Source organism: Rhinolophus sinicus, chromosome 3 (genome assembly GCF_057876585.1).
Source record: "Rhinolophus sinicus isolate RSI-liver-muscle chromosome 3, RSI-T2T, whole genome shotgun sequence".
Classification (NCBI taxonomy): Eukaryota; Metazoa; Chordata; class Mammalia; order Chiroptera; family Rhinolophidae; genus Rhinolophus; species Rhinolophus sinicus.
This window is the reverse complement of record NC_142503.1, coordinates 10,576,214-10,603,850: the sequence shown is the minus strand read 5'-3', so window position 1 is coordinate 10,603,850 and position 27,637 is coordinate 10,576,214. Positions and strand designations below refer to the sequence as shown.

General features: G+C 39.2%; 1 protein-coding gene across 4 annotated transcripts in view; it reads right to left on the bottom strand.

Moving 5' to 3' along the window:
• The window catches only part of FBXL7 (F-box and leucine rich repeat protein 7), a 346,693-nt gene that overhangs the window by 90,750 nt on the left and 228,306 nt on the right, over nucleotides 1-27,637 (bottom strand). The window contains exon 2 of one of the 4 annotated variants that reach the window (XM_074329060.2): nucleotides 4,728-4,883. The exons of 2 other annotated variants lie outside the window; for them this stretch is intronic. Coding sequence is in view for 1 of the 2 variants with exons in the window: in XM_074329059.2 (XP_074185160.2) it covers nucleotides 4,732-4,738 (7 nt within the window). In the remaining variant the exon portion in view is untranslated. The remainder of the gene's footprint in view (nucleotides 1-4,727; nucleotides 4,884-27,637) is intronic. One more of the 4 variants, XM_074329059.2, reaches the window with a different exon arrangement.

Below are 27,637 nucleotides of genomic sequence, written 5' to 3'. Positions count from 1 at the left end.
AAATTGTCCTGTCCGAAATAGTCAAGTGTCTTGACTGAGTAGACTTTAATGTTCCAAAAATAATCTATCAAGGCAGAGTTTTCCCATCAGCTGCACATGACTCTCATCACCTTTAAGTATTTCTCATTAAATAGGGATTAATTCACAAGGCCCCTACTCTGCGAAGGGCCCACTGTCAATACGCAATCGTTCAGGGAACGTTAACATCATTATCAAAAGCATTAATGTCCTAAAGTGCTTAATAAACGTGCCTGTATAATGAGTCCACAAAGAATTCTGTTGCCATGGAGACTGGGCACCTATTCTGCACTGAAACCCTATTCAAAGTTGTACATTTATGTTTCCTTTCCTCCAAGAGGCAGGTCATTGAATCTCTTCCTTTCATCGTTTCTTTCAAACAATGAGGTAATTGGCTGCAAAAATGTTATCAAGTGCCAATTGTGATAGAGAAAGGTTCCAGCGCCACCTCCCAACCTGGAGTGAGGAAGTGGATAGAAACACTGGTAACTGGGTGGTAGGATGCAAAAGGAAAGTCATACTTGAAGAAAGAATTATTACATGCCTAAAGAAAAGTCCTCTGTCAAACTAAGAATGTATTTTGGAGATGGCACTGAGTTGGCCTTGATCACTCATCAGAGATTGGATTTACCGGTGGGGTTACTTAGGGTCAGGCAGATCAGCAGCCCTTTGTAAGAGCACTACTCAGAGGCAGGGCTGCCAGCACAGGGCTGGGCCACCACTTCGATTTGCCAAGTGGGTGTCCCTAAGACTTCCTGGAGTGTTAAAAGTGTAGGTGACTGAGGGAGGGCTTCCCAAAGCCCGGGAATATTCCTAGTGCACTGTAGCATGTTAAAGGGATCTTTTAAATCTGGTCTCACCAAGTATTTCTCAAACCAATTTATTTGGTCATAGCAGACTTTCATGACTGCATTGTTATGAGCTGAATTGTGTCACCCTCAAATTCATATGTTGAAGTACTAGCCCTCAGTACTTCAGAATGTGGCTTATTTGAAGATAGGGTCTTTGAAGAGGTGATTAAGTTAAAATGAGTTCCCTCGGTGGGCTCTAATCCAATATTACCGGTGTCTTTATAACAAGAAATTAGGACACAGATACACACACACAGAAAATCACGTGATGACACAGGGGAAGGCAGCCAGCTGCAAGCCAAGGAGAGAGGCCTCAGAGGAAACCAACCCTGCTGACACCTTGATCTTACACTTCCAGCTTCCAAAATGGTGAGAAAATAATTTGTTTATGCTACTGAGTCTGTGGTACTCTGTTATGGCAGCCAGAGCAAACCAACACACACCTTAAAGATTCATTGGAACAGACTACTGTCTTACAGCAAAAATGTCCTATAATTACAGTGATGTAATTCCTGCAATGGAATGGAAGCACAAAGCCCAGGGACTATCTTATGGCTGCATCCACCAGGTGAGCAGCTGCTACTGATAGCGTGGAAATAACTGTGAGCATCATCACCTTGTATGCTTGTGAGTTGTACATTTAGAGATACTTCTGCAATTTATTTTAATTTTGCCCAAGGATCAATTTGTATTATTATTATTATTATTTGGTTAGGAAAAGTGGAAAGGGTGAAAGTGCAGATGTAATACCTCCATATCTACAAGTGTCTATATACACACCAAGAACTGTGCTACATAATGGGAATAGAAATAAACAAGTTAGATCTGGCTCTTGGATTTTAGAGTTGGGAGGAGAAGAAGAGGTATTAAACAATGATTGTTGCAATGCATTGTGTGATTTCAGTTTTGATAAGTGTTATGAAAGAAAAGTATTATGGCAGCTGACCTATAACTACATATAGAAAGAAGCTTTTATTAACTAATCCAAGGCAGATAAAATAATTATCAAATGAAATTTGCAAACACGGCATTCACATTAACATTTTCAAATCTGTATTTCATGTATTACTCTTTTTAATTTTAAATAAGCTTTATTGATGATCATTATTCAGTGGTACATGTTTATTCACCTCAATATTATTTGTGGTGAGAGAGATCTAGAAAACATGAAGAAATATACATCAGTTTAAAATGCTTTCCTCTATTATTTTTCACATGAAATTAAAAAATGAATCATCATTTTCTGATTGCATTACTGATATGAATTTAAATTTAAAAAAATCATACCAGAATAGACTAGGATGTTATTTGCTAAACTATCCACACAAAAAAATTCTGTGTTTCCAGAGAAATTCTGGGAATTCAGAGTCCCATGTATATGTTGCATTATTTGAATGAAATTGTCATTCATGACACTAAGGAAAACTGTCAGGATTTGCAGTTTTGGCTAATAAAATATTGTTAACACTCAGATACTGTGTTTCAAATGGGCATGTTAACATTTCTTCATTTATGCAAAATACTAAGTTATTCTCAAGTCATCTTTTCTCATCTTTTGCTCTTCCATTTCAGGTTCATTATTATTTTTCACGTCTTAGTTCTGTTTGCTGTTTGAATAATCCTAGTCTCTCTCTGCTTTTGTTGCTGTCTAGCTATTGCTCTTCCATCAAAATATTTAAAGCTTTTTTTTCTTTAAAATGATTTGATCTTTCTAGAAGTATAAATCATTTACATGCATAAATGATTATTTCCGGAACACTATTAGTTCTTTAAGACTCTAGTGATAATAATATCCATGGTTAATAATTATTGAGTGTTCACTCCATTTAGAACCCATGCTAAACTCTTTATATACACTATTAAATTTAGTCAGCCTAACAGCCCTGTGTAGTGGTGAGAGAGATCTAGAAAACATTAAGAAATATACATCAATCTAAAATATTTCCCTCTATTATTTTTCACATTCTATTGGTGGTGTTTTTTTCTTCAGTAGGAAATGAATTTTAGGGAGGGTAAGCAAGAGGGATTATAACCCAGTCCTGTTGGATCCCTGATCCCAGATCCTGAGTTTTTACCCACCAAGATTACTGACCGATAAACGAGTGGGAGGTCAACGTGTCTATAAGCTTTGCAGGATGATTTCCCACAGGCAATTCTGAAGTTCAACACTCAAATAACCATGTGTATAAACTATCCAAGAAATATGTATACACCATCTGGCTTTAGCATATACAATTATACAGATGTCTGTGATACGGAGTCATTGATATACATTTCTGTTAAATTTAGCAACTTCACATGATGATGATTATGGGTTGATCACTGAAAAGAAAATATTTCTGCACAGTTAAATCCACGATGGTGGTTTAATATTAAGGAAGAGCAATTCTTCTGTGAGTTCCACTTTAGAAAAATCACTGGGGTTTGGGTCTTTTATTGGGTGAAAATTAACCAGTTGTCTTTAGAAATCCAGGATGGGTCAAATGATATAGTTAATATAAGCAGACTTTTAAAGAGGGACCCACGTGAATTCTGAAGCACAGTGGTTAACAGGACAAAACACACCTACACAAGCTCACAAGTTGTGCTGTAATTAAATTCTATACATTGAGTTCCTACTAAGTGTCAGGAACTCCCAAGTACTGGTGACACAGCAGAGTACAAAACCACGCCAGTCCTTGCTTCTGTGCAGCATCCAAGCTTTCACTTACAAAGGAAACTCAGGCAAAGGGAATCACTTCTAGGAACCAGCCACTTGGGACAAATCTCTCTTATGTCAAAATTTATCAAGCTGTAATGGCTTCTTTATGTGTTGGGCTTGACTAGGGAAAGAAAAAGGGGCAGAGGCTATGTCATATCCATCGTTACTTTCAGGTCCCAGCCTGCATCTTTCACTCTAACAGGTACTGAAGGACCAACTCTAAGACATCAGGGATACACTGTGGGAAATACGTAGCCAGGCTCACAGTGTCAACTGAAGATGGGGGAGGGGCAGGTGTGAGGAAGGGTCTCTGGGAGAAAGCTACTGATCATCAGAAGTCCACGGCCAGAAATGGAAGGATTTACAACTGAAAATATATTTTACATAAATTCAGGAGTTCATCTTATTCCACTTAAAAATGAAGACAGATGCATGTACATGGAACACTTGGCTTAGAGATCTTCAGAATTTGATACCACACCAAGAAAGACAATGAAGGAAATCTAAAGAAAAATGCCCATTGTGAACTCAACAGGAAGCAGGCGAGAGGTTAGATCACTTCCATACACATATTTCAGCTTATTTGGAAAAAAGGAAAATCAGACATTATCTGGTCCTCAGGAGTGTGTGAGCAACTTCTCGCACAGACATGCCCCCTGCTGCTGACACCCCAGAATGGCCGTCTTGTCTCAAGTGCCTAATCCCGGGCTGCAGTCACAGGGAGAGCGCTCTATACCTATTACCAAGTCTTCACTTTCACCCAGTTGAGGAACCGAACAATTTTCAGCTCTAGACAACCTGTGAATTCATAGCAGAGGGGGTTGTAATGCTGATTTGCCCAGTCAGACGCAGGCGTTCCCCCAACCCCTAGCAAATGCCTTCCCTGAACTGCTTCTGGGGCTGCTGTGCTGCTAGAAATCTGTATCTTGTATGATTAGAAGCAATAAGTGGGAACTGTTTCTGGAAATGATGCTTGAGAGTTTAGAAGATCAATGTAGGATAGCTTCTTCAGAAATGTAAAAGGAACAAGTGTTGGAGGCAAAAGTAAACACCTGTAGTCAGGGGGAACGTGATTAATACCGGTTTGCAACTTTACTTTTTCATCAGGAATGCTGAGCATTTAGTATTATCAGAAAACCCCATTTTAACCCTCTTACCCACGTTTCATCAGAGTGGGAGGGCTCTGCCCACTGGCCGCGGCAACTGCTTTTCCCTTTCCAGCCAGCGGGGGCTGCTACTTCCTGCTTCTCCATCAGAGCTCTCTGGGGTGCCCCCAGTCTGCAGCTCTCGCCTTCCCCTGGATGATGGGTCAGCTGAAACATACGGAGGGTTTTGAAAGGCAGGGCAACCCAGACTCCTCGTGTTAACTTGGTGTGTCTCACCATGTCAAAATGTTCACTTTTTGTTTCTCATTGTAAAATGTATTTTTTATTGTTTAGAAGTACAATCATGCCATAGATTTACAAATGGAAGACGCCTCTCAGGGTAGTACACGTTTGACAGATGGGTCCGGACAGGTGGACTGGGGAAGCCACACGGCAATCACTGTCCGCCTCGCACAAGGCTGCTTCTGCCCCTTGTCCAAGGGGAGAGCTGCCTCTGGTCACGCATGGGCCTTACTCTCTTTAGCTTGTGTGTTCAAGACACACACGTATGCATCCATGATTGGTCCAGTCTGTCCCAAAGATCTCTGCTACTGTGTTGCCCCGAAAATAAGACCTAGCCGGACCATCAGCTCTTTTGGAGCAAACATTAGTATAAGACCTGGTATTTATATTATATTATGTTATATTATATTATATTATACCTGGTATTATATTATAATATTATATTTATTATATTATATTATTATATAATTTATATTATTATCTAATTTATATTATTAAATTAGATTAGATTAGACCCAGTCTTATATTAAAATAAGACCGGGTCTTATATTAATTTTTGCTCCAAAAGATGTATTAAAGCTGATGGTCTGGCTAGGTCTTATTTTCGGGGAAACACGATACGTTAATTTTCCTAAAGAACAGGGTGAGCATATGGCCAAGTTTGGGGGAAACACCTTGTTTTAAATCTAATGTCCCAACCTGGTAATTTTTAAAACACCCACTCTCAAATGAGCCTCAGGGTGGAAGATAAATCGACGGTGCTGCCCAATGTCACTTTGCCACTCAAAATCTTTAAATTTATTTCCCTCCATTGCTAACTTCCTTACCTTTTAAAATAATAATTTATTTTTAAGTTATTTACACTATTTTTTTTTCAGGTTATACCACAGATTTATTTTTTGTTTTTGTATTTACATTTGTCAAAGTTAATTTAAGCAGACACATGGGAAGGTAATTTTGAACTGAATCATTCAGGAATCAGCACAGTGTTTGGGGAGTTAATTTTTCTGCTTTGACTAAGGAAGCAACAAGGAGCAAAGTGGCAGACTTTACACTATTTTAGAAAATAAAAACAGCTATCTGATGTAAACTATAAATAAGCAAACTGGATAATTAGTGTAATAAATTAAACAGGTATATTTTTAAGTTTTAAATAGTTCTTTGAAATTGTTCAATCTGCAGTTAAACCATTTTGCCTTTCTTGTGTCTTGGTTGCTACATCTATAGATTATGGGATCAGATCAGATGATTTTGAAGAACTTTATCACTCATTTAATACTGTGATTATGAAGTTTTTTTTAAGCTGGTTAATTTAAGAAATAAACACAAAGGGTTGTACAACAAAAATCAGCCTTCACTTTTCGCTATATATTTACTCACACCCTGAAAAAGAAAGGTGAGCCTTCCATCTCCTTCAATATCCAAATAATTTTTCAACTTAAAATAAATTAATAAAAGTGAAGAAATCTATTTCATATCCACCAAAGTTACATGATTAAGTAAATCCCATCAAATACTTAAGGTATCATAAAGAACTTAACTTTCTTTTAAAAATCCTATGATTAAATAACCTTTTCTCCCTGAATGGATTATTTTTCTCCTGGAATTGATTATGGTTGATGTATTCTGTGACCTTTGGGGTCACACAGGGCCCAGGGGCCCTGTGTCGACTATTTATAAAGCTTTTCCATGGCTATGGTGATATGGTTTCTTAGAGAACTTCAGAATTAATGGCATTATATGAATCCACAGTGAAGACTTGGCTCTTAGAACGTTAAGTTAAATCCATAAAAGATTAAAAATCCATAAAAATTAAAAAGTTATGTCTTAATATGATATTCTACTACATTTAATATGATCTTTTATTTTAAATTCAGATCATGGAGTAAATGTAGTTAACAGATTCAAAGAGTGTGGATTTCTGTTTGGGAAGGCTGAAATTTCAGGATCTAAGAGACATTACCCCTCCTCCCCGGCCTACAGATGGTCGTTACGCTGTGTAATTCAGCATAACACGCTTCTCCTGTAGTCTCTCTCTATAAAGTTGGAATGGGCTGAGTTGTGTCCTCCTCCCCCAAATTCATATACAGAAGTCCTAACCGCCAGTACCTCAGAATATGGCTGTATTTGGAGACAGGGCCTTTAAAGAGATTTTAAAGTTAAATGAGGTTAAGGTTAAGGGTAAATGAGGTCACTAAAAGGTCACAAATAAGAGTAAAGTTAAATGAGGTCATTAGTGGGCCCTCCTCCCATATGACTGGTGTTCTTGTAGTAAGGGGAGATTAGGACCCAGACAGGCACAAAAGAAAGATGAGAAGGCAACATTCAAGCCAACGAGAGAGACTTTGGAACAAACCAACCCATACAGCAACTGAATCTTAGATGGCTAGACTCCAGAACTGTGAGCAAATACATTTCCGTTGTTTAAGCCACCCAGTCTGTGGTACTGTGTTATGGCAGCCTAGTAAACTAACACAATAGTGAACTTTTAATTTTTTATTTTAAATGTGGAGAAGTACATTAAAAATGCTTCAGTGAAAATAAACTGCAACACATATACACACAGACGCGTATATGGATTCTGGTGTTAACAAATGATATTGAAGTGTAAAATGAATTATTTTAATATTTGGGTTAGAGGAGACAATCACAACTAACTGTCAATGATGGTAAGAACCTTGTGATGTCTGCTTCAGAGAGAAGAGCTATCACCAGTCTTTAGAGGTGGTTGACTGTTTCTTCCGATGTAAAGGATGTGTATGGAAAGGGCTGCTGTGAAATGTCCAAGTCCCGCCCCTCACACATGGTGGTTCCGTTTGTGTGAGCCCCTACACCTCCACTGGAGTGCCCCATTTCCCCTGCACACAGCGACCTTGCCCTGGTCAAGGGATGAGTTGGTGGATACGGGTAATGAAGTGTGATGCAGGAGCATGGAAACAGATGTGCTTAAAAGTCATCTGCCTTGCTTATTTCCAAGGGAAATGATTAAGATTTTGGATAAAGGTAGAGATCAGGTAATTAATTTTTCCATCTGAGGGTGCATGAAATGTGACAAATCCTGAAATAATGGTGGGATTTCAGAACCGTTAAACATAGGAGAAGGAGGTGAAGGAAGAGAGGAACAGAAACACGAGAAGCAAAGAATAATTAATTTGGCAAAATATACAATTTCAATCTCCTAATTTAATATGAAATTTATAGCAAGATAATTTATGCTTGGTTTCATAAAAATTGACTCTGCGTTCCCTTCAACCACTCATTTGCTAAAGCTTTTCTTTTCTTTTTGTAAAATGCATTGAGAAGATAATGTATGTAAGAAGAGGACAAAGGGATTATGGGAAATACCAAAATAGGGTTTTATCTGACTCAGACCCATTGTTACATAGATAAGTATCTATGAGATTGGGGGTCAAGGTTAGACCTGTGGTATATTTAGGGATAAAATATTAGTCAAATATTTTTAAGTGGTTCGTTTTCAAAGTTGGAGCATAAAACTGCTAAAAAATCATCTGGTCCACAGATATTCATCAAATGTCTACTATGGGTATATTTATTGGCTCTGAGACAAAGACTAGATAATGTCTGCATCTTCAAGGGTCTCACTGTCTCCCAAGGAGTAACAAACAGACATGAAATCCATCAACAGACTAAAATACATGATTTCGGACAGAGGTACGTGCTAAAAGGAAAGCAACTGGCAGCAGTTTGGTGAAGAAGGACTTGGGAGTGTTGAGAGCAGTGCTGATTCAGCCAGGAGGGCTGAAGAAGGCATTCAGAGGGGAGATTTCCGCTGAGGGCCAAAGAAGAGGCCAGGTAAAAATCTGGCGGTGCTCGGCGGGTGGAGGGGAAGGAAAAGAAAGGGCTGGTGCAAATGATCTGAGCCTGGCGAAGCTTAGCATGACCAAAGGAAAGAGAGAAATGAATGGCTGGATGGCAGTAGACGAGGGTGAAAGTAAGATACAAGTGTGGATACCTGGATTCAGAGAGGTGGCCGAGATCACACAGCTCTCCCTCGGCCATGCAGAGAAACATGGATTTTACCTTAATTGGATTTGGTTTTAAGCAGGGACCTGACATGATCTGGCTCATACTTCTAAAACATTACTCTCACTGCTGGGTGGAAAATGGACTGTTTGCGTTAAGAACAGACCGTGGGAGATTCAAAGAAGGGGTGAGATGACAGCCTCTTGGAGTAGGTTGTCACGGAGGAGATGGTGAGAAGTACTCAGATTCAAGATAGATTTTGGAGGGAGCGCCCAGTGGACTTGTTGATGAATTGCCTCGGGGATGTGAGGGAATTGGGGAAACTTAATCACATGTGTGTGGCCTTGTGTCATCTTGAAAGCTTTCTTTTTTCCATTGAGTTGAAAAATACTCCAACAGCCTAACCTTTTTTACCTGAAGTACCAAACATCTATGAATTTCATGGTTAAAATGGAGATAAATATGCCTCTCTCAAAAAGTTCATCAAATGCTTCAAATACATCAAATGTACTAGTAATCAGCTGGCAAACTAAACTCTAGCAGAAACTTCTAATGAGGTTACTATGAGGTCGGACAATTAAGTTTGCGAACTCATGCTAGAAAAACGGCTACATACCTCATGGCTGAATATCACTATGGTCACCTTCAAAGTACTCCCTTTGGGAAGCTGTGCACCTAGTCCATCCTTCAAAGCAATTTTGGAACTCTTTTTCTGGAATGGCCATCAAAGCTGTTCTTCTATTACCCTTGATGTCCTGAATGTTATCAAAATGTCTTCCTTTCAATATTTCCTTTATCTTCAGGTAAAGAAAGAAGTCAATGGGGGCCAGATCAGGTGAGTAGGGAGGGTGTTCCAATACAGTTATTTGTTTACTGGTGAAAACTCCCTCACAGACAGTGCCATGTGAGCTGGTACATTTTTGTGATGCAAGAGCCATGAATTTTTGGCAAAAAGTTCAGGTCATCTAACTTTTTCATGCAGCCTTTTCAGCACTTCCAAATAGTATACTTGGTTAACCATTTGTCCTGTTGGTACAAATTCATAATGAATAATCCCTCTGATATCAAAAAAGGTTAGCAACATTATGCAATAAGTTCGCCAACTTAATTGTCAGATCTTGTATGTTGACCATTTGGGCTTAGAATCTTCTGCACTGTTAAGTAGACATTTTCAGAGAAGAAAGTAAAAAATAGGAGCTTTTATCCAAGCACATCCCAACCCCTCTCTCAATAAATACTTCTAAAGCCAGGAAAGAATATTGCAAAACTCTGGCTTGCTTTTTTCGCTATGGAGGATTTTGTATCTGTTGACAAACAAAAACCTACAGTGAAGAAAATTCTTTACATTGTTCTAGAAATGACATGTCTTATCTTGCCTTGTCAATATGGAAGTTATACTTTTGGCCCAATCATGCTGTTTCCTACACACCATTTACAATTAGCCTTCCATTAAAAGTTCTCTATACAGGTGGCTTACTCTGCAATCCTTTCAAATGGTAGTTTTGTGGCCTTAACCTTTCAGTTATTATCATCTTGTATTCTAGTCAATGGCAGTGGCTGGAATTGCTTGTGATGGTTAGTTTTATATATCAACTTGGCTGGACTACAGTCGTCAGAAATTTAATCCAACACTAATTGAAGTATTGCTGTGAAGGTATTTTGTGGATGTGGTTAATATCTACAAGTGCTTGGTTTTAAGTAAAGATTGCCATCGATAATGTAAGTGGGTTTCATCCAAACAGTTGAAGGTCTTCACTGAAAAACAGGTTTCTCAGCAAAGAAGAAATTCTGCCTCAACTCCTGCCTGAGTCGGCTGCCTGCTGGCGTGCCCTATGAATTCTAGACTTGCCAACTTCCACAGTCATGTGTGCCAATTCCTTAAAATAAATCCTTTCACACACATACACATACCCCTCTCGGTTCTGTGTGTATGTAAACAGAGCCCCACTGGTCCTGTTCCTCTGGGGAACCCTGACCGGGACATTCCTAAAAACAGTTGCTTTCACATGTACCTTGTGAGAAGCCCTGTTTGACCCAAGTCTGCTTTCCGGTTTGGATGCCAGAACTGCTGAAGAGACCCCATAAAGTTCTGTAAAAATACCCAGAACACAGTTCCGTCAAACACAGTGGTCTCCAGACGCCTGAGTATGTTTAGAAATGGCCTCACCAGTCTACCTTCGGTACTCACTACTTATTCGGGGTATACTTCACCTACTAAGTTGTCATTTTCTCAGCTACAAAATAAGGACAAAATACCTGCATCTTTAGTTTGTTGTGAAGATTCAATGAAAGGATTTACACCATGTACCTGGCTTGTAGGCGCTCAATCAGTATTAGTTACCACTCCCTCCCCACTCATTTTTTTTGGCTTGGTTTGTTTCTTTTATGAATTCTCTCAGACTACTAGGCCTGCCTATCATTCACATAATAGAAATGTATTGTTTTCTGTCTTTTGTTTCCATGTTATGAAGACAGCACCTGCGGTCTGCGGACACGAGGACGGCTGCTCCTTCCCGTCACCCCACAGAACTCTCTAGTTAGCTGCCTCTTGTTCTGCGCTGTGCATCTCACCTGTGACAGCACACTGACATTGCGTATATATGAAGTAGGACAATTAACTTTGCGAACTGGTTGCAGCAATGTCGTTAACCTTTTTTTGATATCAGAGGGATTACTCACTATGAATTTGTACCAACCAGACAAACAGTTAACCAAGTGTACTATTTGGAAGTGCTGAAAAGGGTGCGTGAAAAAGTTAAATGACGAACTTTTCTCCAACCATTCATGGCTCTTTTATCACAACAATGCACCAGCTCACACGGCACTGTCTGTGAGGGAGTTTTTAGCCAGTAAACAAATACCTGTATTGGAACACCCTCCCTACTCACCTGATCTGGCCCTCAATGACTTCTTTCTTTACCCAAAGATAAAGGAAATACTGAAAGGAAGACATTTTGATGACATTCAGGACATCAAGGGTAATACAACAACAGCTCTGACGGCCATTCCAGAAAAAGAGTTCCAAAACTGCTTTGAAGGGTGGACTAGGTGCTGGCATTGGTGCATAGCTTTCCAAGGGGAGTTACTTTGAAGGTGACCGTAGTGATATTCAGCCATGCGGTCTGTAGCACTTTTTCTAGGATGAGTTCATGAACTTAATTGTCCAACTTCGTAGCTCACTGTCTCCTCAATACTGAGACTCCTCTGGGCAGAGTGAAGGTCTTGTTCACTCTTATCTGCAGCTGCTTGGCCAGTGCTTTGCACGTGTCAACCACTCACTTCTTATCTTAAGAGTCCAAAGCACACTTGGTCATCAAGTAGGAAAATGTGTAATTGTCTGCAATAAACTCTGGCAAAAGGGACTGCTTCATCGTGTCCTATTGTACCACAAGGGCCTGTATATCATTACATTGAATTTTCAGTCTAGGTTAGAATCCTCAGTGGCAAACGGGGAATTTCATCTCCCCAAGGTCGATCAGGCCAAGTTAGAGGTAAAAATGCATTGAGAGCTCTGACATAATCATGCCAACCACATTCTCTCAGAAGAGTGGATGTCTGTTAGACCTTCCAAATAGTACTGAGGAAGAGAGTGTGCATGAATTTGTTCAAGTTGCTGCTGTCTTTTGTTTATGTTTTAATTTTTAAAATATTTTAACTTAAAATTTTGAATAGGTAACAAATTCACCAATACCATAAGTGAAAACAAAACCAGAAACACAATACACAGTGAAAAATCTTCTTCCAAATCCAACTCCTGTCTGCTCAGCAAAGCCTTTCTAACACTACCACGATCACTAGTTTTCCAGTATCACAGAGACTATTTTTTACATAACCGAATATATTCTTTCCCACTTTCTTCACAAAATGGCACTTCATTACAAAAAGAGTCAATTCCAGTGCAGAAGAAAGTTCAAGACAATGTGGAGAAATTGTCAGATTCATAAATGGAAGAAATGAAATTAGCCCAAAGGAGAAAGGGGAACTGGACGAAGAGAATCATAAAGTGCTTAAGTGAGTTTTATTCCCTTCTCCATCATCCTGGAGAAAAGTAGAGGGAGTCCACGCTTAGCACAGTGTGAGGGTTCTTGGCAAGCTGGTGGGTGTCTGTGTGCTTTGAGGCAGACATGTTTGGTCATCAGTCTTTCCAAATAAAAAGCTTAGGGTCTGCCAGGAACATGAAAACAATAGCAGGCTGAACGGTTTGCTACAGCTTGTGGTCAGAAGCATTACATGAAATGGCACCAACGCTCTAAATACGATGGCCATCTTGCTTTATTCCTCCATCTCAAAGTTCCCATTTTTCTTTGCTACCTCTTTTGTGTCATCTGGGCTCTATTAATGGAGACATGGGGGAGGGAGGGGAGAACCACAGCAATTATCTGGAAAATTAAATGGAAAAAAATCCAAATTACTTTCCTCTGAAAGGTCTGGGCAAATCCAACAGCTAATATTTCCTATGATTGAGACGACTTTAAGTCTCAGAACATACAGTTTCTTGAAGAAGCATAAAGTTACATTTTTAAAGGCACAGACATCACAAATTTCTTATCTAAATTGTGGGCTATTCTTAAGAATTGTCTTAATTTGTTTTTATTAAAATCTAGTCTTTTCCACGTATTCAAAATATACAAAGTTCAACTAATACTGATTTTAGATCAAGACCGAAATGTTGCATATATTGAACAAGCTGCATCCCCACAAACCTATTTTCACTACCATTACCACGTCTCGTGCCAAGCAGCATAGCCACATATGGTTGTACCCTGCCAGACGCTGGGCCAGCTAGTGGCTGATGTTCAGTGTGCCATTCAGTGAGCTATGCCCTCTACAAAGCAGGGCTGCACCAGCCCAAAGGAAAGGGAGCCAATCTCTAGCTGGCCACAGAAAGCAGTGCCTTCTTGTAATTCTCACAAAGGTGCTGCATACTCTAGCTCAGCCCTGAAGCTCAGCACTTTCAAACCACTGGGAGAAACAGGAGCCATCAGTAATTAATTTATATGGGAGACAATACGCATCAGGTTCATTGAGGGTAGTTCTGTATTGTACCTGTTGACCAGCTTAATTATCACTAGCACCACTTTTAAGAGTGTTTGGGACTGGATGACCTGTTATATCGGTCATTCTAGACTTGTATGTTCTGTCCCACCTCTGTTTTCATATCAAGGAGACTAACTTATGGGCAAAACTAAATCCCTTCCAAAGCCACACTCATGACAACAGCCAAGATAATCTCTCAGCTGTGTTGTATTTCTCTTTGAAATACACTTTGTAGTTCAGATTTCTACAAATAATTGTACATTTTTAAAAACCAGCCAACAAAGTGTAGTTTCATGATAATTGTGACAGTTGTGCTCTTCCTTTGACTATCACGTATACGTATGAAACGAGAGAAAAACAATTATTTTGCAATGCCTCTCTAGGTCTCCCACTGAGTAGTTCTGGATCTTGTTATGCACATTGTCAAATCTGTTCTGCGCTACATCATCTGTGCCTAATTTTGATCAGCACCTCAGGCAATTGAGGGAATTCTATAATCCTCACTGGGCTGGTACAACGGATCCCAGTGAATACTGGAGTGTGCCAGTAGGAGGAAATAATATTTATTGCTGTGGTGCTAAAAGATCTGGATGCTTCCCTCATTTGCCATATAAGAAACGGATGTCATGGCAGGGTATAAAACCTGACTGCTTTGATTTTTTTTTCTCATGCAATTACCTGTGTCTATATCAAGGCCTCTGTTTTCATTTGGCAGTTTGGGTCAGAAACTGGTGCAGAGTCTAAATAGGCAAACTAACAGAGCAGGGGGGTTGGCAAACTTTTTCTGTAAAGGGATGGGAAATAAATATTTGAGGCTATGCATGCCAAAAGTTGCTGTCCCAAATACTCAGTTCTGCAGTGTGGTACAAAAGCAGCTGAAGACAAAATGTAAACAGATGAATGTGGCTGTGTTCCAATAAAACTTTATTTACAAAAGCAGCTGGCAGGCTGGATTTGGCTTGTGGCCCATAGTTTGCCCACCCTTACTATTAGAGGACTCACCAGCCCTCTGGTCTTTCCCATTACTGATCTATTGGAGAATGTGCCCTTATCATCATTACGATTCATAGGAAAGTCCCCACCTCATCGTTCCTTAGCCAACAAGACATTCTTGGTTTCTAAGGCAGAAAACCATTGAGGGATTTTTCAGAGTAGATTTCAGAATCCTATTACACCTCAAGGTTTCTTCATACTTGACCAGTTTATTCTACAGGCAGAATACACAGCACTGAAACATTAGGAATAATAGCTTGACTTCAAAAGGCATATATGTTAGTAAGAAAACGTATTGAATAAGTTGCTTATGAGAAATACTCTGTAAATTCAAAGAAATAGATTATGGATTATCTATCATCTAGAAAAATAGATTATAGATTATCATGAGGACCTCTGAGAATAAGAAATTAATATCTTGGGGCCTGCTATTATTTCAGTCTTAAGATATGACTCCCTTTTCTCTTCACCTGTTGTATTTATGGTAGTACAGACAACCCCTGTATAACACAGCACTTCTAGAACACGGTTTCGCTCTAGCACACTTTGAGAATTGGGGAAAACCCTCGTACAGCATGGCATCCTAGAACACAGTTTCAGTTTAACGCGGTTTGAGAAGTAGAGAAATCCCCGAACAACGCAGAACGCAATAAAAGCTTTTAAGAGCAAAAGATATCTCATTTGAAATTTTTCATTCGAGTGCGGATGTCATATCAGATTTGACTGCAGAATTTTAAAATTTATTAGAATTTTAAATCCATTTTGTTTGTGGAATATTAAGTTCAGAGGATGAAGATATCTTGTCAAAAAGAAAACGCCCTCAGTTAATGGTGCTTAGTAGTGATGATGAAGAAAACATTATTTAATACACATTAATATGTTATACTTTTGGTGACAACTGCTTTAATAAAGATGTTTCTCTTAATTATAAAAATATAATAGTATGTTTCTAAAATTTTTGGAATAGTATGTTTCTAGAACTTTTCTGTACTAGTTCTTTGTTTCATATAACACAGATTCGCATAACATTGCATTTTTTTAGGAACCTAACAACCGTGTTATACGGGGGTTTCCTGTAATGTGATGAGTGTGGCGTTGATATCAACAAGATGCTTATGGCCACTTGGAACTCTGAACAGGCAAAAATATTAAGATGTGTGCTCACTTCCTTCTAAGTTAAAATAAAAATATTATTCTCTACCATATCGTCTCCCACCCTCCCCATTTGGCCCCTCAAATAAAGAACAATGAAGTTTTATCCATATCCACCCCTTGAAAAAAACACATAAAGCAAAATGTTGAGCTGATTTTAATGATCAAACACACCATTTGTTTGCAAATAATTGTTGTGACAGAGTCCTTAAGAAAAGCACATTTTGTTCAAAATAGCAATACTTAAAGGACATGAACCTTAAAGTTCTTGCCATAAAATAAAAGGGTACATGGATAATTGTAATATCTGGCTTTTAGGCATATCTTCTTTAGAATTCTATATAGTTTAAGGCTTGTAGACTGCATCAGATTTTGATGATTATGGTTGGCTTCCCAAACAGATAAACATTTAAAACCCTGGTTTGAAAAACGGAATTATTTTTGACTACATCCCTCTGAACTGCAAACAATTACATATTCAGGAAAATTGTAGTCAAATTATAAGAAGAAGAAAGTCTTTCCTGTTCTGTGCATGTCTCTACCTCTTTATTCCACCCCCCCACCCGCATCATTTCTCACAGGTCTTTCATCTACTCTCATCACAGCCAAGGATTCTCCAGTCACTGAGCTGGATTCCTAGAGGAAGAGAAGGCTATAGAAAAACAAAACATAAAAACAAAACACCAGACTGTGCATGGGGTGTAGTCAGCCATGAGGCGTCCTTTGGCAGAGCTCTTATCTACCAGCCTAAACCTTAAATTGTCCTTTAAAGTTTCATGAACAAGTCATTGTAAGGCATTACACTAAGAAATGAAGCCAAAAAAAGTTGAAAAATATTTCCCACAGGAAATGCGCCCTGCTCGCTCTCTCTGGCCTGTATTAAAGCCAAATTTCTATCTATGGAGGAAGGACCTTTTGTGTTGGTTTTACCCCCCTCCCCTCTTACATTGTTGTTAGGTTGCAAACAATAGCTTTTTTTATTGTAAATCAGGAATAAAAGAGCCTAAAATCAGCATACAATTGTGTGATCACTGGTTAGCCTTGTATCCCAAAATTAAGAAAAGAAAAAAAAAGATACAGTATTCACAAAGCCAGTATCCAACTCACACCAAAAGATAAGGAAAGGCTGGGGAATTTGTGAGCCAAAGGCCTCACTACCCCACTTATAAGGCTCGACAATATTTTCCACAAGGGTCTGCCAATTTGCAAACACTTTTTCTTGCTTTATTTACCCATCTTTAGTCAAGGGAGATATTATTAGTTCTGACCAGCCAGTCCTTCATTCTTCCGAACATGGGGGTAAAGAGAATAAGAACCTATAAAATGCTGACGGCCTTAAAACAACATATTGGCAAACACCTTTTATTTCTTTCTTTCAGACCTTACTGGTATGAGTAATTTTCTATCACATTGAAAGATTTCTACGAGTTCGCTCTCATTTTGGCCAGGAGACGTCACTGTAGTTTGATTAAACAATCAACAGAGCAATTTGAGATATTCTGGAAACCGTCTGAATATTAACAACTCCCTGTGGAACTCTCATAAGTATATAGAAAGCATTCTGAGGTAAAAGTGGACTCTGTATAGCCAGTTCTGCTCTTAGCTGATAGTTATGACATTTGTGTTAGGCTCCAGATTGAGAAGAGAATGCTCATCTCCTACCTCCTTTCTCAAATACAAATCTACTAGAATGAGATAGCATCATACACTTAATGATTTATACATCTAGGTGACTAAAGGTTTTAGTACATACAGACATGAGAGAGCTTTGTTTCAGTTTTTCACAGAAAGAAAATAAATCCTAAAAATTGCACAGAGCCACAAAAGATCCCAAATAGCCAAAGCAATTCTGACAAAGGAGAACAATGCCAGAGGCATCATATGTCCTGATTTTGAACTATACTACAAAGCTATAGTAACCAAAACATTATGGCATTGACATAAAACAGATATAGACCAGTGGAATAGAATAGAGAGCCCAGAAATAAACCCCTGAATATAGAGTCAACCAACATTTGACAAGGGTACATAGAATACTCAATGGGGAAAAATAGTCTCTTCAATAAATGTTGCTAGGAAACTGAATAACCACATGCAGAAGAATGACCCTGGACCCCTATCTTACACCATACACAATAATTAACTCAAAATGGATTAAAACTTGGATGTAAGACCTGAAACTATTAAACTCCTAGAAGAAGACATAGGTAGTCAGCTCCTTGACGTTGATCTTGGCAATGATTTCTTGGATTTGACACCAAAATCAAAGGCAATAGAAACAAAAATAAACAAGTGGGACTACACCAAACTAAAAAGCTTCTGCACAGCAGAGGAAACCATCACAAAATGCAAAAGCATCCTATGGAATGGGAGAAAACATTTGCAAAACATGTATCTGATAAGGCGTTATCCAAACTATACAAGGAACTCATACAATTCAATAGCAAAAATCCAAATAACCTGATTAAAAAATGGGCAAAGGACATGAATAGACATTTCCCCAAAGAAGACATACAAGTGGCCAACACATATATGAAAAGGTGCTCAACATCAATAATTATCAGGGAAATGCAAATCAAAACTGCAGTAAAACATCATCTCACACCTGTTAGAACGGCTGTCATCAAAAAGACAAGAGGATAACAAGTGTTCATGGGAATTTCGATGGGAATGTAACTGGTACAGCCATGGTGGAAAACAGTATGGAGGTTCCTCAAGAAATTAAAATAAAACTACCATATGACCCAGCAATGCCACTTCATGTGCTAGCAGATGACCCAGCAAGGTATATTTCTCATTACAGTAGTATATCCTTTGGAAAGGTAAGACTGCCCCAGTTATGAATCTTTAGTAAACATGTAATATTTACCATTTAGATACATGACTAAGTATACATTCCATGTGGATGCCTTACATTGGGAATAAAATAGTTTTTATTCAAATTATCAAAACCAAATTCTTCGTGGAGAGAAGGAAATGAATATAGGCAACAGAATATTTGAAACCAAGAACCATGGAACTAAACTTGTTAGATGCAATCACAGGTTTATTTTTAAATCCTGATTCCGCTTTCGGTATTAAATGTGGAGTCCAGAACAGCACACAGGCTCCAGAGCCCACACTCTGTCCACTGTACTGGACCACCCCGTCCCGGGGGACACTGAATACTCAAGGACTTCCCATGGTTCAAAGGACTTTAAGAAGCCTGGAGCCTTAAAACAAGTCTGTTTAATTTTACATCCTCTAATCTTCCAAACAGATGTCCTCACAGAACCATTCTCACAGAAAACTCATTAACATCTCCTCCATGAATCGCTATTTGGAAAACGGGGTGTTTCACTTCTGTGCCTCTATTTCCTGAGCTTCCGCTCTTAGAGCCCAGTCTGTGTCCGCCATTCCTTCTGGGTTCAATGACTAAACTTCAGAAATGCTACTCTACAACATCAGGTGCACTGGAGAGTTCCAACCACGACGTTGTTTTCAAAAGGATGTACCATATTTGTGAGAGTTTCAAAGCATGTCCTAATTTGATGATGATAAGGAAAAGGAAAGCGGAATCTTCATAACAGGAAATTTTCTTTAGCGCTTAATGATTTTGGCAGTGCCTGGGCTAGCGGTCATCTGATAAAATGATTTGCTAAGAAAAATGCTGGTGTGGGGGACGTTCATAGTAACGGATGTGAAACTAATAGCTAACATTTCAATTAGCACTAAGAAAGCACAACGCACCAAAGTTCAGCTCTTCACATGAGTTGCCTCATTTACAGCTCATGGCTTCGCTTTGAGGTAGATATGATTATTAGTGCCTGATGCTACCGTTGAGAAACTGAGGCACAGAGAGGTTGAACAAGTTGTCAATGTCACACCGCTAAAGCAGAGGGAGTGTCATCGAACTCCAGGTCGTCAAACTCCAGCTTCTATGCTCAGAGGGAAGGTTTCATCTGCTTGACAGACGCTCCCTTCCTTCTATTATGGAACAGCCAGACTAATTAAAAAAATAGTCATGGACAGTGAGCTCAACTAACTGCAAGAATGGACTGATTTTTAACAACATAAAATGTAGGGTTAAATTTTATAATCAGGTCTGATTATAAAACATTCTAGTTTCATGAGTTAAGGGAGGGTTAAAATTTGGCATGACTGTAGAAATGATCTGGAGATTTTAGTTAAAGGGAATCTAAATAGGAACAAGCAGTGTTAGAGGGCTGACAATGGGGTCTATTGCAGCATCAGAGTAAGTTCAAGGCTCGGAATCGGCACCTCATGAATTCTCCCAGGCATGCCACGTACACAAAAAGGCTTTATTTATTTGGAGTGTTACACTTTAGAAGGCCTTGTTTGGAGGCAAGTCATCAGTACGGTGAAGCGACTCACAGCCTTATCTCATGGTGTTTCTACAGCACCCCGGGCCACCCTGCCTCCTACTCCATCTGCCCCAGAGCTCGCGACAAGCCATGGAACCAGAGCCAGGGAGCTGGCTTCGAACTGAAGTGAAGAAGAAAGGTTGGAGCCAAAGAGGTGGGTGACCTGGAGTTTGCAGAGGATGGGAGAGACCCACATGATGGCAAAATCTCAGCCAACACTTGGGTGTAGAGGCCACAGCAGGGCAAAAGGCTGTGACCCCAAAGCTGAGTTTGGAGCTCATTAGTGATGGAGTTAGAACGCAAAGAGCCTGAAAACCTGTCCGGTGGTGATAGCTGATGGCCTTGAATATCATCACTCTGTGCTTCACCTTTATGCTCAGCAGGTATGGGGCAGAGGAGAGCACTGGATTGCCTTCAGGACACAGGACACAGGTGGTCTGTTGAGGTGGAAGAAGCCTTAGGTTGGCCATGATGATAGCCATAAGCTACCTGGAAAGCTGTCATAGAGAAGGACCTAGAGATAAAACACTCTAGACGCTGGGGATACTTCTGTGAGCATATTAAGCAATCTCTTGTCCCCATGTATTGCCTGGTCTAGGGGAGGCCAGATACAGTAAAAAGTTAAGAGGTGACATTGTTTTACAGATGCCACCCAGAGCCACATGCTGCTATAGCCAAAGCTGGGGACTTTACACTTTTGCAAAGTCAGAGCAAACAGAACACAATATATACCAGATGTAGCTGAACTGAGATGGGGCTTAAAAGAGTTTAATCGAAAATGTCCCAAATCTCCTTTGCACAAGAACACTCACTGGGGCTGTATGCTCTTTGATATGGTAATACAGCCAGCTGCCAGCTCATCGCTCTTTCCAACACGGTCATCCACATCGCTTTTCATCTTTTTTCCATCAAGCACGTGACTTTTAATATTAGGAGGGCTCATGATTCCATATATGAGGCTCATTTCTGTCCTTTAATTGGGAGTAGGGAAGTGGAGATTGCCTTATATTCTTGGAAGCACAGAAAGATGAAGGCACCATTCTCGACTACTGCTTCTCTTCTCCTGTGTATAAAATACTCCAAAGTAGCTTGTCTGAGTTTCTAACCAACTGATGCAAAGGTGCTTAGGTTGTTGCTGGAAGCCTGTGCCACACTTTGTGTTTGTGTGTGTGTGTGTGTGTGTGTGCACGCGCGCGATGGACTTGTAAATGTGGAGTTCACCCTGTGCTCCAGAAGACCACCTGTGGTTAGCCTCCATCTTTCTTCCCAAATTGCTTCCATGGCTGTTTGGTGAGAGTGGTGCAGAGCATCCAAATGCCTTTATACATGTGGTGATGGGAAGTTAGGAAGGCCAAGCAGGGATTCTTTTAAATCTCATAATTACAAGCTATTTTTCTGAAATGCTATTAATTGCATAACTCTTGTGCTGGTGAGATAGAAGCTTGCTTCACCATGTCCAAGGCTATTATGGACCTCATTCATGGAAATAGATATACCCAACCCTCAGATACATGAAGGAATGAAAGAAAAGGAATGTAAAAACACAAAAGAAAATGGGAGTGGTGATTGATAGTACATATTGCAATTATGCATGAATACGATATATTCTTACATATTCTCTCAATTATAAATAGGCAACATTACCACATACACCCAAAAGGGAAGCCCATCAAGTGTGCTTCTTTGTAAGTCAAATATCCTTGAGTATTTCTGTCCGACACTATGGTTCAAAATCCTTAATTTTAAGATGTTACAAACATACTTTCATATATTTAATGTTATAATCACAAAAATTTAAACCTGGGCTATCTACTTTTCTTCTTTAATAGGAAAGCTGAGACTCATAGATGTGGTAGGACCTGCCCAGGTTAGCAGCGAGAGCGGTGATAGAAGCACGCTTGGCCTGACAGGCTCTTCCTCTTATGTGTATGCAGCATCACACTGTTACATTCTCTGAGGTAACCTTTGTCAAGGTTACTGCGGGACTCTAGTGGGAGGTAGAGAACGAGGCCGCCCAGAACTGTTAGAACAACGTAGGCTGTGCGAAGAGCATTCACGGTAGTATTGCCAACCTGTGTTTGGGGTCACTGTGCTAGAAATGAGTGCCCATCTGCTGGTAAGAAACTCTCAGAACACATTCACTATGCCCCACCTCCCTGTTCACCTCGGCCATTGTCAAAGTTCAAGCTTCCTGTGGAACCTGATAACCTTCATTCCCACTCCCATACATCCAATTTCATGACCCAAAACTTCACTCTTTCGTCCCCTGCTAAGCCTTTCCATCTTGACTACTGGTGCTCTCAGTCAATAATCCAGCACATGTTCCTCACCTCCTTAACTGCTTGGAATGCTCCCTTCATCTCTGTGCTTTAACGAAGAGCTGTCCTCTGAGCACACTCCTTTCTCTGCAGCCCCCTTCAATGAACAATGTATTTTCTCCAGTATTCTCTGAAACTCAGGGCTTGGAGTTGATCTTGCTACTCCTTTTAACCACCTACCCTATCGTTCCTGTAATGTCATTCTCCTTTGAGGCTGTACAGTTACACTACCCTCTCTCTTCATAACTGTCATGTTGGTTATCTCATTCACAGATGACTCACCATGATCGTTCTTGGACACTTCGGCGTCCATTATCCTGACCTTTCATTTCCTTCACCTCACCTCCAATGGCTTTTCTTCTACCCTACCTTAGTCATCTACTCCCAACATTACACGCAGGACCTTTTCATCTCCAGGAGCTGCATCACCTCCTAGTTTTCTACCACCCCACTGTCCTTCCAGGTCACTTGCTGGAAATAATGATAGTTCCATGATTTCAATTCTTCATCTTTACTGACACTCATTTACTAACCATACCACTTGCTCACTACTCATCAGCCACCTTCTGTTTTCACTTCCTCCTTTGCCCAGCCTAGATTCCTTGGCTCACCACTATTTTCACTTCCATGTGAAAATATTCACTCTCTTGCTTCTCTGTTCTGCTGTTGGACTGAGCTGTCAAAACCCTAAATTTCATTGCTCCTGCTTTCTGTTTTCTATCTGCCTGAACAATAGTTGATTTATATTGCTGGAGAAAATCATATAGCTGTTTGGTTCCACTTTAAATTTATGATCGCAAATGTCAAATAAAGTCTCAACATTGCCTGACAAATCTACTACATTTCCTTCCTAAATTCACTTTTCTACTTTATGTATCCTTTCTTCTTAAACATCTTTCATCCCTTGGCCACCTCTCCAATCCCAACCTCTGTCTTAGAAATATCCCTTATCCTTTCAAGGCAAACACCTTCACTTTGGCTGTAAAGCTCATCTTCCCGTTCTTTCTCAAGAATTTTGCTTCTTTGACCTTTCCATGTTTCTCCTGTGTTATTAATCTCTCCATTTCAACTCTTCAGTGATATAACAAGAAACGCACACCTCAATATCTCTACTTAAAGATAAGGTCTTCCCTCAACTCCTCCACTGTCTTTAGCACCTGCCTCATTTTTATGCTTTCCTTTCCAGCCATACTTGTCAAGAGCTATCTACATATATGGTCTCCACTTCCTGGTTTCTCAATTGAATTTAAATTTTTATTATTTTTAAATCAAAGTAAAGCACTTACATATTTTAAAAGGTCAAATGCTACCCCCCACCCTCGAGGCAGCTAAATCTCCTGTGATTTACCTTAAAGACGTATTTACAAAATACATTCCTATTTCTCAATTTTAGACACTTATATTGGCTTCTTATTACTGAATATGCCATTGTACTCTGTTATTCAACACCCCCCCCCCCACACACATTCATACACACTTCTTTCTCCATCCTGCCAATATCATACTTTTTGGTTAAACCAGGATTCAATGGTATGGAAATACTATTCATTAACAAGATTATAGTGTCCCATGGTGCATTTTATTTTTTGAACAACTTTTAAAATTTTTTATAGCTGTCAATTGATTTAATTTTCTAATTATTTTTCTTTTTACCATAAATTCAATCTCTACTAGAGTTGTGGAACTTCTCTTATATATTCAAATATAGTAGATTTACTATCAGTTCCAATTTCTATTGGACAAATCCTTCCTGGAGTCCTCTATCCTCTGACCCTAACTGGACCATGGTGGCACGGGGGAGACACATAATCAGCAGCTCCCGTGAATCATGGTCACAACTGCACGTGCAGTGTATCTTACAAACAGAGCCTGGCCATGAAGTTTAAGGAGGTGCTAATCAGACCATAAACAAGAACAGTTTCAAAAATAAGTGGAGTCACAGAGCTACTCCTTTTTATAGCCAAAAGGAGCGATTGCACCAGAAGGAAAGAATAGAATTTTCCTGACTTTTTGGTGCAGCATGCAGAGGCAAGCAGCTGCTGGTGGTGGTGAAAAGAAAATCTGACTAAATGACTGCTCTTGTTCCTTCATTTGTGTGCTAAATGCCAGTTCATCCATTTCTAGACTAAATTCTTCAGAATATTAAAAATATTAATATAGATGAACTGAAAGGCAAAGTTTTGTGAAAAGTCTGAATAGAAAAAACATTTTTATCTTTTGTAGAGTAATTCCAACCACAATTCCCAGAGTGTTTACTCCATCTGCTTTACGGAACATACAGAACTCACCGACCGCGTGTCTTAGAGCTGCCTATTGAATAAACAATATGCTTGTGTCAAGCCTCAAATCATTCCTATCTCTTAGTAGGTTTGAAAATGGTTAACAAACTGTTTTTTTCCCCCCTAGAAAACAAAGCAGGTAACCTTTGGGCAACTCCAACTCAAATTATGGCATATTCTGAATTAGTGGAGTGTGAATGATTTGCAATGTAAATATACATATACATATATATGTATAAATATACATTGCATATAAAGATATATAAATGTAAATATATATATATATATATATTTTTTTTTCTTCCAGATTTTACCAGAGATTCCTTCAAGTAACAAATATGGCTTCCCTCAGTTCAATAAACACAGACAAGTTACCATAGTTAAACTTTGGCTTTTGACTTTGAATGATTATATACTGAACATTTACCATTAATTTTCTATTTATTTAGTGACACCAACTAGAATTTGCTTTGTTTTCAACAAAGAATTATAGACAGAGCAATGGCAATTGAAACCCAGTTACTCACCCTCCCCTAACCTTCTTTGTAGATCCAGGCTTCCCGCCCCCACATGTTACAATGGAAATCATCTATTTTATTCAATACCCACATGATGTGGCAAATATTTTTCGAATATATTTTTGACAAACACAAATAGGATATCTGGAATGAAGTAGGGATGATTAGGTTTGAGGAGAAAAGAGCAACAAATGGAAATTTCAGAAATCTTTACTGAAGAAACAAGTGTTCAGAGAGTAAGTGGTTCTGTCTTCAAAATAAATTGCTTTTTGAAATAAGCAAATGCTATCGAATTCTGCTACAGAATAGATTTTCCATGATGATTCTTTGGCAAAAGCTATAAATCAACAGCTTAAGCAATTTTGAAAAAAGAACATGTAGATGTCTATTGTTTAACCTTGCTATTAATATATTGTCATTAATTTGTTGACTGTTGCTACAAGACTTCAAAATGCTCAAAGATATATACTGAAATTTATTTTCTATGAATTATGACTAAAATACTCAAATTTAGTTTAAATCCACGTAAAATTTTATCTAAGTGATCTGAAAGACCGTTTTAAAAAAATTATCTTTAATTATGGCTGACCCACAATATTGTATTTGTTTCAGGTATACAGCATAGTGATCGCCATTATATGCCTTAAGAAGTGATCACCATAATAAGTCTGGTAACCATCTGTCACTGTACATAGTTATTATGATATTATTGACTAGATTCCTATGCTGTATGTTACATCCCCATGACTTATTTTATAACTAGAAGTTTGTACTTCTTAATCCTCTTCCCCTTTTCTGCTCATCCCTCCCACACACTCAGCAACCATCACTTTGTTCTTTGAATACATAAGTTCTTTTCTGATGAAACACCTTTTTAATGGGCCATGGATGGTTTTCCTTAGAACTCAGAATGGCATGGAAACCAACCATCTGAAAACCACGTTACCCAAAAGGCACTCCCTGTGACAGACAAGAGAATAACTGCACCTACACCACTCTTTTCCACTGTTAATGACATAACTTTTCTAGTCTGCTCAAGATGCAGTACTAAGACCCACCATAATAGTATATGTTATCAACTGCATTGACAATTGTCAATAAATAAGGATTTTACCCATGAGCTAAGAGAAACACAAAATCCCTCACAGTGAACTTCATATCACATAGACTTAGTAGGAAACATAGGCTTTTGATCTTGCGATGAGGAGCCCTGCGATCGAAAAACACTACCTCTAGTAAGATCACCCCTTCATTTGTACCTTAAGGCATGATCGATTTTTATTTCTGGCCAAAATCTCTTCTAGTTTCTTTGGATTTTGGAAGTATAACCTTCTTAAGCCATTTCAACTGTATTAGAAAGCTGAGTGGAGTGCCTGTAGCTATCCATACATTCTGGGGGGTGGGGGCGGAGGTTCAGGAATTCACCTGTAAAGACTCTTGGGCTAATTTTTGGGGATGTGAAGAACTGAGCTGCTTGGCAGGGTAAGAAAAATAAACCATTGCAAAAGAAGAATGAAGAACATGGGAAAGAGAGGCGATTCCGGAGCTGTGCCCTTGAGGGGCAGGAGATATGATCTTGACCACAGGTGAAAACCTGGTTTTGACAAACAGGGACATTTCACCTCAGGAGAAAAGATCAGGTCAGTGGTTCTCAGCCCAAATTCTTCACTAACCAGTCCACAGTGGGCATAGACAGCAGTAGTTTTTAAAAGCTCTACAGGTGATTTCAATGTGTACCCAGGGTTGAGAAATACTAAAAAATGAAGGGAAGACAGAGCAACATATAGAGAGGTGTTGAGCAGAGAAGTTGAGACAGAAAGGATAGAATCTATTTTCTCAAGAGATAGAGTCACCTAGTTAGGAGTTGTGCTGGAGGTTTGAGGAGAGTGGGGGACATTTGCGAGGGGGGATGTTAAAAATGCAACAGGACTTTAACTAGAAATAGCCCTTGAATAATGTATTGCAATATATGGAATTTGTAGAATGATACTTTATTGTTGTGAAAAGATAACTAAATTCGCTAAGCATCTTAGA